Genomic DNA, 12,354 nt, shown 5'->3' on the forward strand with positions numbered 1-12,354 from the left:
CTAAAACATGTTACTTGGATCTCTAGTGTGAGAAGGTGGGCTAGAAGTTAAGGAAGGAAGCTGGGTTATGACCGTACTCTAGAAGGGCCCTGCCCCAGGTAAAACTTTGGTCTTGTCTATAATCAGTCCTCCAAAGGGTTCAGGTGGGGTTGCAGCCCAGTAGTCACTGCCGAGCTGGTGGGTGAGGGGCTGGCCAAGAGGGCATGCACCTTGGTCCAGCTGCTCCCATGCTCTCCACATGGTGCTTTCAGCCCTCGCAGCCCAGCGCTGCACAGGCTGGAGGCGGGTGCCCACTTGCTCCTCTTGCAGCAGACCCAGGGGCCAGGGCAGCCAGCTCCCTCCTCCAGGTGCTCTCACCCTCTCCTGGCTTCTGCCAACCCTAGTCCCCAAGTGGGACAGTCTGCACATGCTCCCCCTTCCTTATGGTCTTAAAAGTCCACCCCAGAGACCTCTTCTGCTTTAAGAGCTTTGTATCCTGCTTAGTGCAGGAGAAACAGCCTAGCGAAAAAAACAATTACAAAGACTCCAAAACCCAAGTTCTGATTTATAGTTCCTGACTCCCTTCTCAGAGTAAGTGGAAACCCTGTTGTTTTAATCCTAAAATTGGAGTTTCCCCAACCTCCACCTTTTAATACCACCCTTGCCAAAGGAGAGGATATACAGACACTTCCTCCAGGGAGGCCCACTTCCCTGGCTTGGAGACGAGCAGAGCAGAATATCGCCTCTCCCGTTCTCAGGAGGTTACGGTGCATCAGTGGCCCTTCAGACCAACAGGCATCCATTTCGCTGGGCCCCTGAACCTCACAGAAATGATCCCTTTTGACGTTTTCTCCCAGGTATTTTTAAGAGATAAGAAACTGAAGCCCAGGAAGGTTGTGCACCCAGTATAGCAGCTAGCATGTGAGAAAGCCAGGATTCAAGCCAAGGCCAGTTCAATTCCTTTGTTTCTGTTGTCTCAAGATTGCAGAGGCAACATTCATCATGGCCAGCTACATGAACCACTGCTCCACAACTGTGAACCCCCCCACCAACCCGCCTGCTGCCCACCGGCTATGGGAACTGGATGGACAGAAGTTCTTTGCTTCTGTTCCGTGTGCTGCCAGAGGGCCAACGTTGCTGTGAATATTTCTCCTACCTCTTCCCACCCTCGCCCCCACCACCTGGTGCCTCTGGGATTAGAGAGCTGTATCCTAGGGTATGATACTACTGTGATGGGCCTGACAGCCCTCCCCCAGCCTCACCCTGTTTGTTCTACGAAATGTGTAGTTCAGTGTCCATGAAGCCTGTACTCTAGGTGCCTTATGTTTCAGGGCCCAACTTTTAAAAATCCAGACCCAGTATAGAAGCAACTTTTTTCACCAGAATACTGAGCTCTGGATGCTGCTTGATTCTAGACACAGACTGGGATGGTCCACTGTTACTGGTTACTGAGGGCATCAGTGCTGTAAGTCAAGGCTTTCTGCACTGGTAAGCTCGGGAAGGCTAGTATCTTTTATATTGTACATGGTCCTTATGTGGGGATTTATACTTGAAATTTTCCCAACATCCCTGAACAAGATAGGACTAAAATTTCCAATTCACCTGAACTGTGACAAAAACCTAGAACTCACTAAAACTGGACTTCCGTTCCCAGATGGGAAAGGTATTGGCAGGGCTGGAGAAAAAGGAATAGACTCACCTTTTCCTTTCCCCACTGCAAATGAGTAGGCATTTGGGGCAGCAGCTCCTGTCTTTGCAGGACAAGGCAAAGGCACTCTCCCTGCTGAGACTGAAGCTGTTCTCCCTCACACTGGACTGTCAGCCCAACTGGGTACAAGCAAGGGCAGGGGGTAAGTCCAACGTGACCTCTCCCTGGCTCATTTTAATGACTAGACAAGGCTCAGTGAAGGCTGTGCTTCCTACTGTAGGATGGGGTGGTCATCACTTGTTTCCTTGTTCTTTGAAAGACCAAGCAAATGGACTGGTTTTTGCTACTTTGTGCAGCCACCAAAGATGAGTCAGAAACAGAATCCGGGCTTGTGGGCTTGACTTTGCTCCTCAAGACTTCTGGGAATTAGTCTGAGGGCAGAAGGCACAGAAGCTAAGAGCATCCTGGTGATACAAATATCCTCCCATCCCCAACTGAGACCTTATGTTGGAGTGCAGAAATGATCTTTGTCTCCACCCTCCCCTAACAGAAAACAAAAAGATGAAAGAGTTCGTTCATACTCTGATTTTCCAGCATTGGAGAAACTCAGTTTTATTTCATAGCTCTAAGGCAGTCTGAGCATTTGTCAATAAAGTGCTGAAAACTGTATGGGTTTAGCAGTAGCATCTAAGAACCAAGCCTTTGACTTCAACAAAGTGTGTGTGTGTGTTCCACATTGTAAAAACGTCAAGGCTGGAACTAGTTTATCTGAACAACTCACCTGGTGTAGGCTTCCCCTCTCTCATCCTTTAAACTGACAAGCATGATTAAAAAAAAAAAAAAAAGCAGCAGCAGCAGCACATGAGAGTGTCTGCCTCTTTTAAATGAACTTGACTTTGCAAGGCTGGAAATTTTACAGCCATCTCCCATTTCTGTTGCTGCCTTTCCCCCAGGATTTGGGAACTAGCTGAGACATTTCTACCTCGAACAAGTCAAACATCACATGTACCACAGGCTCCGAATAACCCCTCCTGGGCTGGTGTAAGAGGCAGGAATTACACCTCTAGTTTGTAATACCCTGTCTCTAAGGCCCAGAAGGACAATATTATCTGCCTGGAGTTAAAAAAAAAAAAAAAAATTAGGATCCCAAGGAAAAAGCAAGCAAGAATGGAGCTGTGTTCACACTGAACTTGGGGGTCAAGCTATTTCCCCCACCCTGTCTCCTTCCCAGCACCTTCAGGAATCTTCCCATAGTTTATTAATTTTACACAGAAGAAACTGCTGTATAATCAAAGGCTTCTACAGTTGGTGTGTTTATCCTTCTTTAACATGTCTGGAAGCCAAAGTCAAATTTCTGTCTGGCCTTTGGTGTCACCCTTCTTGGCAAAAGACGTTTTTGAAACCATAGACAATGCTGAGTAACAGAGTATTAATGTGCTTGACATCCATGACTGAAATGCCATGTTCATGTTGTCAATAAAAAGCAGCTGTCTGTGAACCAGGCAATTACTGTGTATGTTTTGGAAGGAGATTGGTTTATTAAGACAGTCATTATAAGTTAACCCTGTACAGAATACAGGAGCTAGGTGGACGGAGGCTAGCTTTTGTAGGACATTTCTTCCTACTCACCAGTACCTGAAGGGCTTGACTTTTATTACAGGCGTGCTGTGTAATTGGAAACTATGTTTCTTAAAAGACCTGATATCAGCTTCCCATGGTCTTGCGCCACAAATCTCTACAAAACGTAAACCTGAATGTGCTTAGGAATTTCACAAAGCGCTCTTTGTCAACGTTACTTTTGACATTTCGCTTCTTAAGGTCTTCCCTCAATTGATAAAGTAGGCAGAACCTTACAAAATAGACATAAATACTTTGCTCAACATCACACAGTGAGTTAGGTGTCCAGTCACCTGCTCTAAGGCTCTGAGATCCACTGCATCCATACTGGTTCCTAGGGCCGTGTCCACCTGATGGTTTAGAACACAGAAAACAAGCCAGCCACTACGGCTTAGGAGTCGTCTCCCATGGAAGACAATATGGGCCTTCTGAAATGCCGGGACTCATGGACTTGGTGATGTGGTTTTCTGGTGTGCCAGGATCTCCTGGCAGCTCCTGTACACTTCAATCAAGCAGTCCAGACGGGGCTTGGCACTCTGAATTCCAAAGGGAAGAAATGCAGAGTCAAGACGAACGTAAGAGAGAGCTTAGCAGTGCTGCATCCACGTGCAACCTCAATCTCTCCCCACAGCAGGGGGTCTAAATGGCTCAGGTGTGAGCTCAGAGAGGCAGAAGTTCAGGCCACACAGCACCTAAGTGGCTAAGAAAGCAAGAGGATAACAAAAGACAGACCTTCTCGGAAATGTCACAAGCTGTGAAAGTCCACAAGGACAAGAAGGGCAATTTAATAAGTAAATATTGAAGTGTTTTGTACAATGAAATGTGATACAACCAAAATTAAAAGAAAAGTCACAGAATGGGAAAAATACATGGGGAAAGCATATTTAATAAAAGTTCATTATCCAAAATATATAAGTTGTTACAAATACATAATCAATATCTAGATTCCACTTGACTAACAGAGGAGGAGATGGATAGTTTAAAACAAGAAGAAACACAGATAGGTTATTCAAGGAAACATGAAAAATCTTTAAGAAGCAATTTAATAACTTTAAATTCCTTTACCTGCATACTAAAGGAAACAAATAAGTAAACCCACAGTTAGCCAAGACCGTAGAAAAACAAATTCCCAAAAGTATGGTAAAGTTGTCCGATCTCTGGAACCAAATCTCAAAACTGTAAAAATCTATGAAACTGTTCATAAGCTTTAATAAAATAATTTTGAACTGTAATGCAAAAGAATTTTAGCTTAGCGGCCTTAAATCCTTTGTAAGGAAAAGGACAGTAAGGCAGAGTTAACTATATACATAAATACTTCATATACTTTTAATTCTGTTTGTGTACCTTTTTAAGAGCAAGACAAAAAATAACCTGGGGATGATTTCAAAAGCTAGCAGTAGAGTGGCTAAGTAACTGATACTCAACATGATAATATAACTATTTAAAATAATAAGTATAATGGCCTCTGTAGAGGCACGAAAATATGTATATTAGATTTAAAAAACAAGACATAAACTGGATATAACAGTATGTGTAGATCAATGACATCAGTGTAAAATCATATACTGGCAGACTAACAAAGTAGATGAATGGTGATTTATAGGCAGAAACTGCTATTTTTTTCTCTAAAATTTGGATAAATTTGTAATATTTCTGAGAGCCTGTATTTGCTTGAGAAAGAAACTTCTGAAATAACTAAAATCCTAACTCTCACTAAAAATAGCTGTCAGATGCCCTCAAATACTCTTGACAAGAGTTTACATTCCTACTGAACATAAGTAGCAGTGGATATGCAGAGAACAGGGAAACGTAACCGATTGTTTGAAGAAACTTTAGACAACTGTTCTGTGCTCACCTGGAAGACAGGTACTACTTGGGATATCCCATTTGGTTCCACTGGATCCTTCAATAAAATGCAGAGGTAGTAAATCACCTTCTGCTGTAAGAAAATAAACCAAATACCAGAGATCAAAGTGAAACTCATTTTGTTTTTTCTTCAAGGGAAGGCTAAAAACTTTTTATAAATGGTTATCTCTAAGTAGTAGAACACTTGACTGCTTTTGAAGTGAAGGAAAAGTATATTTTCATTTTTTAAATGAAAAACGACAAAACAGCAGCAGCAACGATTCTGACGCTGGGCTAAAAAATAAAGTTGAAAATCCTGACTTACTATCTATGAAAACTTGCTATATCTCTATAAAAATAAAGGAATGTATCTTTCCAATAAAAGTTTCACTTTCATGGTTTATGGACATGCCAGCCAAAGAGGAAACACTACAATACTGGAACAGAGTCTTCAAGTTTAATTCTATGACATCAAGGTATTAAGACTGAGTTTAGATCCAGGCAAAGGCCGTGGGCTGCCTCCTGCAGAGAAACCTGTTAATACTTACTACTTAACTACTTACCATGTAAACAGCCTCATTGATGACCACATCCTTCACCTTGCCCATCTCTATGAAGGTAGTGCATTCTTTGCCCGAGGCATAGGATGAAGTCATCTGGATGCCAAGAGAGTCAATGATTAACAGAGTCTCCTGATCAATCTTGACAAAATGGAGGTAACCAAGCAGGCCTAAGAGGGTGATGAAGATGGCAGCAGAGAGGATCATGCTGTTCTGAAAAGAGAGCCAGACACAGGCGATAAGATTACTAAATGGTCCTCTGCACAGATCTCTGCTGTTTAACTGATCCACTCGAGGCAATGCGGAAAAAAGCCTGTGTTCTACCGTGAGCTGAAAAGATGGGAGGAACGTGCATGGAGGAAGAGGAAATCACTCTTATTTCCTCTCTGTAGTGCCATGAAAGTATACGATGAAATGGACAGGTGTGGGAGGAGAACCTCCATCATCAAAATAGTATCTACCATCACACCACTCAGGTTTTTCTTCCAAAACTGAAACTTAAGGACTCAGACCTTTTCCGCTCATGCTCCATCAGCAGAATATACAGTGCAAAATCAGACACTACAATAATAAAATGCTTAGCACAGTGTAGCAGACAGTACTCAACAGCCACCCCTCCCTAACAGAACTTGGAGAGAATCATGATTGGCTCCCTCTCCCGCCAATGACTGGTTTAGAAATGAACACATGATACAACTCTGGTCAATGAGATGCGAGGGGAGGTCTGCTGAAGGGGCCTCTGAAAAATGAAGTCCATCTTAAGAAGAGATCTAAGGAAGAGAAGGTCCCTTCTTCTTGAGGTTTTGATGCCTGAACTACTATGGAACTACTACTACTACTCTGCCAGACCATGTAGAAAGCCAGACCGGGCACGAGTACACCAACCGTGGAAGAGCAGTAACATGAAAAGAATCAAAAGGTCCTTAAGAGCCTTATGCCCTCAAGAGCCCTCCTACCTCCTGACTCCTTTTGTTAAATAATAAAGATCATATCATTTGGATCTCTTTTAGTTCTTTTGGGTTGTGACTTAACTGATGTGTTAAGGCTGAGTAGCTGAAATGAAATTGACCTAACTCTAATCACATTCTTCTAAACCCTCATCCTTGGTGTCCACCCTTGTTGGACCTGCATTGCCCAGCAAGTTGTATCTAGAATCTTGCCAAGTCAGTTTAGAGAGAACCCTTGGCATCCGATCACCCTGGCCTGCCTTTAGCAAGAATCATGTTGAGTCAAGTTAGCCAGAATCCCCCTTTACCCCGTTGTTTCCCTTTAGTCATTTTCCATCCACTGACCCCCACTGTGCTCACTGGCTACAAATTCCCACTTGTCCGTGCTGTATTCAGAATTGAGCCCAAATCTGCACTGAGGTCACTCTTTTCTCCTACTGCAACAGTTTCTGAATAAAATCTGTTTTTACTGCTTTATCTACTGACTACCTCTGGTTTTCTTTGAAAATACTTTGCTACTTTGTTCTACCTAACACACAGTTAAGTGTTGGATCAAGAGTCTGTTTGGGCCTGTGATCTATTTTTGTCTGATCCACCCTGAGCCAAGAATGGTTTTTACACTTTTAAAAGAGTTGTTCTAAAAAGAAAGAAGAAGAAGCAGAAGGCTATGAGACAGAGACCTGTAAAGCCTAAAATATTTACTATTTGGCCTTTTAAGGATAAAGTTTGCTGACTTGTTGATTAATGAATGGAGAATGGAAAAATCTATGTGCTGGGTCTCTGATGATCCAGAAATGTCTACTTTGAGTTAATTAAATGCCTAGTATCTAGTACAGTGTCTAGTTCATAGTCTGAACTGAATAAGCATTATGAAAGAATAGAGAGAAATAAAATTCAGTCCTGGTCCTTACAGATGTATAAGAGGCAAAATTAATACATATAAAATATTTTTGGAGAATACTATGAAACTGACTATAAGTGCCTAAGAAAGGATTAAAAGAGAAGGAAAGAGACATCAAAGCACCCAGGATATCCCATGAAGACTTCCAAGGAAGAAGGATTTCATTGGTACAGAAGAGGTGGTGGTTATTGACAGATATACTTAGTTGAGAAAAGCATTCCAGATTGGAATAAATAAGGTAATAACCTGCAATTGGAATAAATAATTTTAATAGAACCATGAATTCAAAAACCAGAAGGAAAGAAGGGATAAAGAACAGTAACTGTGAGGGGATTTCATCCGTATCAGCCTTTTAATAAGGTAATCCCTGCCCAAAACTTCATTACTACCTGCACACTTTATACTTCAATTTTCTGTCTGAAATTCTAACAATTCATTATTTATTTGGGCTGAAATTAAGCTACATGTTTTCATGAATTCCTTCATTTCTTCTCACTCCTGAGAGTCATTACCCTCTGACAAATAGTTTTGAACACAAAGATAAGAAACTTTGGTACAGGGAGCCTGGGTGACTCATTCGGTTAAGCGTCTGCCTTCAGCTCAGGTCATGATCCCAGAGTTCTGGGATCAAGCCCCACATCTGACTCCCTGTTTGGCGGGGAGCCTGTTTCTCCCTCTCCCTCTGCCTGCAGTTCCCCCTGCTTGTGTGTGCGCTCTCTGTCAAATAAATAAATCTTTTTTAAAAAGACAGAAAGAAAGAAACTTTGGTACACAGAGGCCTTAAGAAGTGTTGCAGTGGAGTTTAAGGAAGAAAAGGTTATTGAGTCGTGGATGCTTGATGGAGGTTAAGTGGGACACCAGGATGAGAGTACAAAAAGGAGCTGGCATAAAAACAAACTTCTATTTAAAAATTTTGCCTAAGCAAACCCTCCCCAAGGAAGAGACAGTATAGTGGAAAAGAAAGGGTTTCAAAGTCAAACAGCCCCGGGTTTGAAGCCCAAGTATGCCGTTTACTTGCTTTGTGACTTTGGGTAAGTTATCACTCTTTCTAAGCTTTAGTTTTCTTCTAAGGTTAAAGTGAGGCATTCAGGAAAGCAGCTGGCAGTCGGGGGCATTTAATTTATAAGTATCTGTTCCCTCCTCCTCACATGGCCAGAACGCAGACCAGTATTAAAATTCAACTACATTACAAATTAAATCTTTTTAGGGGAAGGGAGGAGGACTGTCCTGGCAACTTAACCGTTTCAACTGACTTTTGAACAAACTTTTAGCTACAGTTTAGTACAAATTAGGGCATTCTTAATTCTGAATATATCTATGCCAAATTACCATACTTTGATAGTAAAAAAGCCAATGAATGCATTAATGAAAACAAGATCCAAATTACAGAAATAAATAGCCCTAGGTCAAATAGTCAAATCACTCCTGGAATAACATATTCAATTCAGGGCACTACATATGAAACTAAACTCATCCTGAAAATGACAATTAGGATGTCTCCTTTTATTTGAGGGCTGTCACAAAGCAACTGCATGTGACCTTCACAACACTGTGAAGCTGGGATGGCAGACAGCAATTCCATTTTAGACATGTGAAAACCGAGGCTCGGAAAATAGGAATGAGTCTGGAAAGTGAGCACAGAAACAACTCATCTCCAAACTTCACAATTCTTTATAAAGTACTTGAAGCTGGGGAAGGGGTGGGGGTGTGGGGTAGATTCCCTTGAAAAACAGATTCGGAAGAACTATCAAGCTCCTATTGTGGAGGTAAAGGCAGTTTCTGTAAGACTATATAAGGTACTGTTAGCAGGGATTCCTCTGCGGAATGGAAGTGATGGATGAGTACGATTCACCTACTAGTTCTCTGTTGGAACTGAATTCCCGTGAGCGGGGACTACGTGGCGCACATGCAAGTGACAGCCTTAACGCTGTTGTGCAAGGACTCAATGTATGCTGGGTGGAACCGCAGAGCATCACCCATGACAGGGATAAAGTACAGGTGTAAAAACTTCACTGAACCTGAAGAAAACAGCTGTCCAGCGGTGGAACCAGCTAGTTCCCGCCCTCCGACCCAACAACTGGAGATCCGGGCTCGACCCTATGACCCCAAAAGACCCTTCCAAACCCCAGCCCCCGACTCGGACTGCGGGAAGGGGCCGACCGGCCATTACCTCGCAGAGAGTGAAGAGTCCGTAGGCCGCTAGCCACACCGTGCAGGTGACAGCGGTGAGCGAACGCAACGACAGCCGAGGGCAGCTGAGGCAGAACTCCCGGCAGGACGGGGAGTAGTCGCGGCGCTGCAGGGCCAGGCGGCCGCCGCAAATATCCGAGAAGCTCGGCTCGTCCTCCATGGCCCGGTCGCCCCCTCCCCGCCAGGCCGCGCCGCTCTAGTCCGCTCTCTCTCGCCGACTCTTGACTCACTTCCGGGGAGCGGCGTCGGCCCCGCCCCGCCGCACGCTCTGCGCAGCCGCAGTTCCGCGCCGAGAGTTGTGGCCCGGGTCTCCGGGCTTGTGTTTTCCGCTCCTTGGCTCGGCTGGTTTTCTGCGTTTGTGTGATACTCCAGACGCTCGCAGGGCACTAACTCAGCGGGCCAATTAAAACCGCTGTTAACGCGCTTTCGCTCGGCAAACGGTTTTCTATTTCAAAGCCAGAGTACGCCCTAAGGAGACAGCCCACAGGTATACACTCATTCCAGTCACTCCATTCATTCATTCCTGGCCCAGGTAGTTTTAGGTGCTGAGGATACAGCGCTGACCAATATTGAAGGTCTCTGCCTTCAAGTAGCGTCGTTCCCAGTAAGAGAAACAATATGGAAATAATTTCGGAGAGTGCTGCTGGCAATAATATGATGGGCAGGGGTGGCTTGGGGCCTTGCAGTAGGGCAGTCAGGAAAGTCTCTCTGAGCAGGACACTGGAGCTGCACTATTGAGGAGCCAGACCGGTCTGGGAGAGATCTGGAGGGGGAATTTGCCAGGTTGGAGGACCAGTAAAGGCAAAGCCCTCGAGGCTGAAACAAGGTTGACTTACTGGAGGAATCAAGAGGCTGACAAAAGGAAAATGCATATGGAAGCTGGGGAGGTAGGGGGCTCAGATCCTAGAGGGTCTTGTAGGGCCTGGTAAGTTTGGATTTCACTGGCTGGGAATTCTCTTCCCAACCGCTGCGCGGAGCATTCAGTAGACAGATGAGTCCTGGCTAGGAGGTTAGCAAGAGAGGAAGATGCAGAAGGTATGGATCATAAAATTGCTAAACTCATGAGTAATAGCGGCCTGTGGGTTCTTTTTTCTTCTTCTTCTTTTACTTTGGATGTGGCTCAAGAGTGGCTTGTGGCCTGTTAGTGGTATGATGCTTCAGCCCTGAGGCAACACCATGTGTTAAAGAACTGATCCCTCTGTCTATAAAGATAAATGGTTTGTAAGAATCTCAGCAGCCTTAAGTCTCTGATGGAAGTCAGGTTCCGTTTTTCGTCTTCATCCAGGATTTTGTTTCCTTTTTTCCTCTAAAGGATATTCTTCAAGTATTGCTTTGTTTTTCCAGTTTTATTTCTATACCCTGAATCTTACCAAGCAATACTGTAAATAACATGTGATGTCTTTTAAAATTATAAAAGTGATGTTTGCTTATTGTGGGAAATTTGAAAAATACAGAAAAGAAGAAAAATTTAAGCCACCCATATTTCCACCACACAAAGAAGCAATGTTGATGTTTGGGGAAAACCTCCGGTCCTGGAGTTCTTAACCTGAACTCCATGGATAAAATCAGAAATTTATATTTAGTTTCATTAACTTCTAATTGAATTTTAACCTTTTTTGTTTTGTTTTTTTTTTTGGTTATGAATGCAGGCAACAAACCAATTAGTATTAGTAATACTTGTCACTCTGATAGAAACCACAAATATTTTCATTACACAATAATTGTTATCTCAAAATGTCATTTCCACTCATCACTACTTCAAAATTGCAGTAATTATTAGACCTACTTTTATATCTTACTAATCTGTCAATAGAGATACATACAACACATATTAAAAATATTTTGATAACTGTATTTTAATTCAGTTGTTTTTTAAATCCTATGTATGTATTCATTTTGAACATTATAGTGATAAAGTTTACCAGACTTACAGAGGGTCTGTGGCACAAAAAAGGTTAAAAACCTGTGCGGGTTCAGAAGGTTCAGAACTAGAGGTCATAGAAAGAAGAAAAGGCACCTAATGTACTTAATTTTTTTTAATATTAAATGATTAAGGATAAATAGTGTGGTAACATAATTCCAAGATCCTTGTAACTCCTTTGCTCTGTCAGATCACAGTGTCATCTTAACTCTGTTCAGCAGTTTGACACCTCAGTAGAAATTGAAACCTATGAATTTGCCATTTAGCTAGATGCCATCTGGATCATGAAGTGATAAGTTTCATGACAATGACCGAATAAAAAGAGCAAGAAGGGAGGGGTACCTGTCTGGCTCAGTCAGAAGAGTATGTGACCCTTGATCTTGGGGTTGTGAATTCAAGCCCCATATTGGGTATAGAGATTACTAAAAGAAAATTAAGCTTTAAAATGAAAACAGCAAGAAGTGGTTGTTTTAGCTCTAAATGTTGGATTTTAAAGTATTGAAAAACCTCAGAAGTTCAGTGAAATATATCAGCAAAGAAGGGAAATCGATGAAAAGAACTTAGACTTACCAATTAGCAAGTGTCTCCAAGAAAGTGTACTATCTATTTGCAGGGTCACAACTAATAATGTAATGAATTCCATTGTAGAGAAGCAGAGAAAGGAAGCTTGAGAAACGTGTACTCTGTGTTTGTCAGGAGATGCTGTTATTTTAAAAACAAAAACACAATTTCAGAGGCTGAACGCA

The 12,354-nt window shown here is 42.7% G+C and overlaps 2 protein-coding genes across 10 annotated transcripts in view; one reads left to right on the forward strand and one right to left on the reverse strand.

The window, feature by feature from the left end:
* PLEKHH1 (pleckstrin homology, MyTH4 and FERM domain containing H1) overlaps nt 1-3,759 on the forward strand; it is a 49,776-nt gene extending 46,017 nt beyond the window's left edge. For all 6 annotated transcript variants that reach the window (XM_034642282.1, XM_034642285.1, XM_034642284.1 and 3 more), the window contains one exon: nt 961-3,759. In XM_034642282.1, coding sequence (XP_034498173.1) covers nt 961-1,122 — 162 coding nt within the window. In that variant the 3' untranslated portion in view covers nt 1,123-3,759. The remainder of the gene's footprint in view (nt 1-960) is intronic.
* PIGH (phosphatidylinositol glycan anchor biosynthesis class H) lies at nt 2,214-9,925 on the reverse strand. Of its 4 annotated transcripts, none has more exons than XM_034642288.1 (4): nt 9,668-9,925; nt 5,653-5,862; nt 5,100-5,180; nt 2,214-3,780 (listed from the first exon to the last, which is right to left on the reverse strand). In XM_034642288.1, the coding sequence occupies exons 1-4, from the start codon at nt 9,845-9,847 to the stop codon at nt 3,688-3,690; spliced, it is 564 nt and encodes a 187-aa protein (XP_034498179.1). In that variant the 5' UTR covers nt 9,848-9,925; the 3' UTR covers nt 2,214-3,687. The 4 variants fall into 4 exon arrangements, with proteins under 4 accessions (XP_034498179.1, XP_034498181.1, XP_002925147.2 ...); XM_034642290.1 differs by having other exon boundaries at nt 2,214-3,944; XM_002925101.4 differs by having other exon boundaries at nt 5,100-5,183; nt 9,668-9,924.
* Nucleotides 9,926-12,354: the final 2,429 nt, after the last annotated feature.

Source organism: Ailuropoda melanoleuca, chromosome 14 (assembly GCF_002007445.2).
Source record: "Ailuropoda melanoleuca isolate Jingjing chromosome 14, ASM200744v2, whole genome shotgun sequence".
Lineage (NCBI taxonomy): Eukaryota > Metazoa > Chordata > Mammalia > Carnivora > Ursidae > Ailuropoda > Ailuropoda melanoleuca.

What these genes read in the sequence shown, in the direction of transcription:
- PIGH (XM_002925101.4), bottom strand. Translation starts at nt 9,847, where the DNA reads ATGGAGGACGAGCCGAGCTTCTCGGATATTTGCGGCGGCCGCCTGGCC. An exon ending in GACTCTTCACTCTCTGCGAG is followed by an intron (nt 5,863 to 9,667) that starts GTAATGGCCGGT and finishes CTCTCTTTTCAG; the next exon opens with AACAGCATGATCCTCTCTGC. An exon ending in AAGTAGTACCTGTCTTCCAG is followed by an intron (nt 3,781 to 5,099) that starts GTGAGCACAGAA and finishes TTTGGAATTCAG; the next exon opens with AGTGCCAAGCCCCGTCTGGA.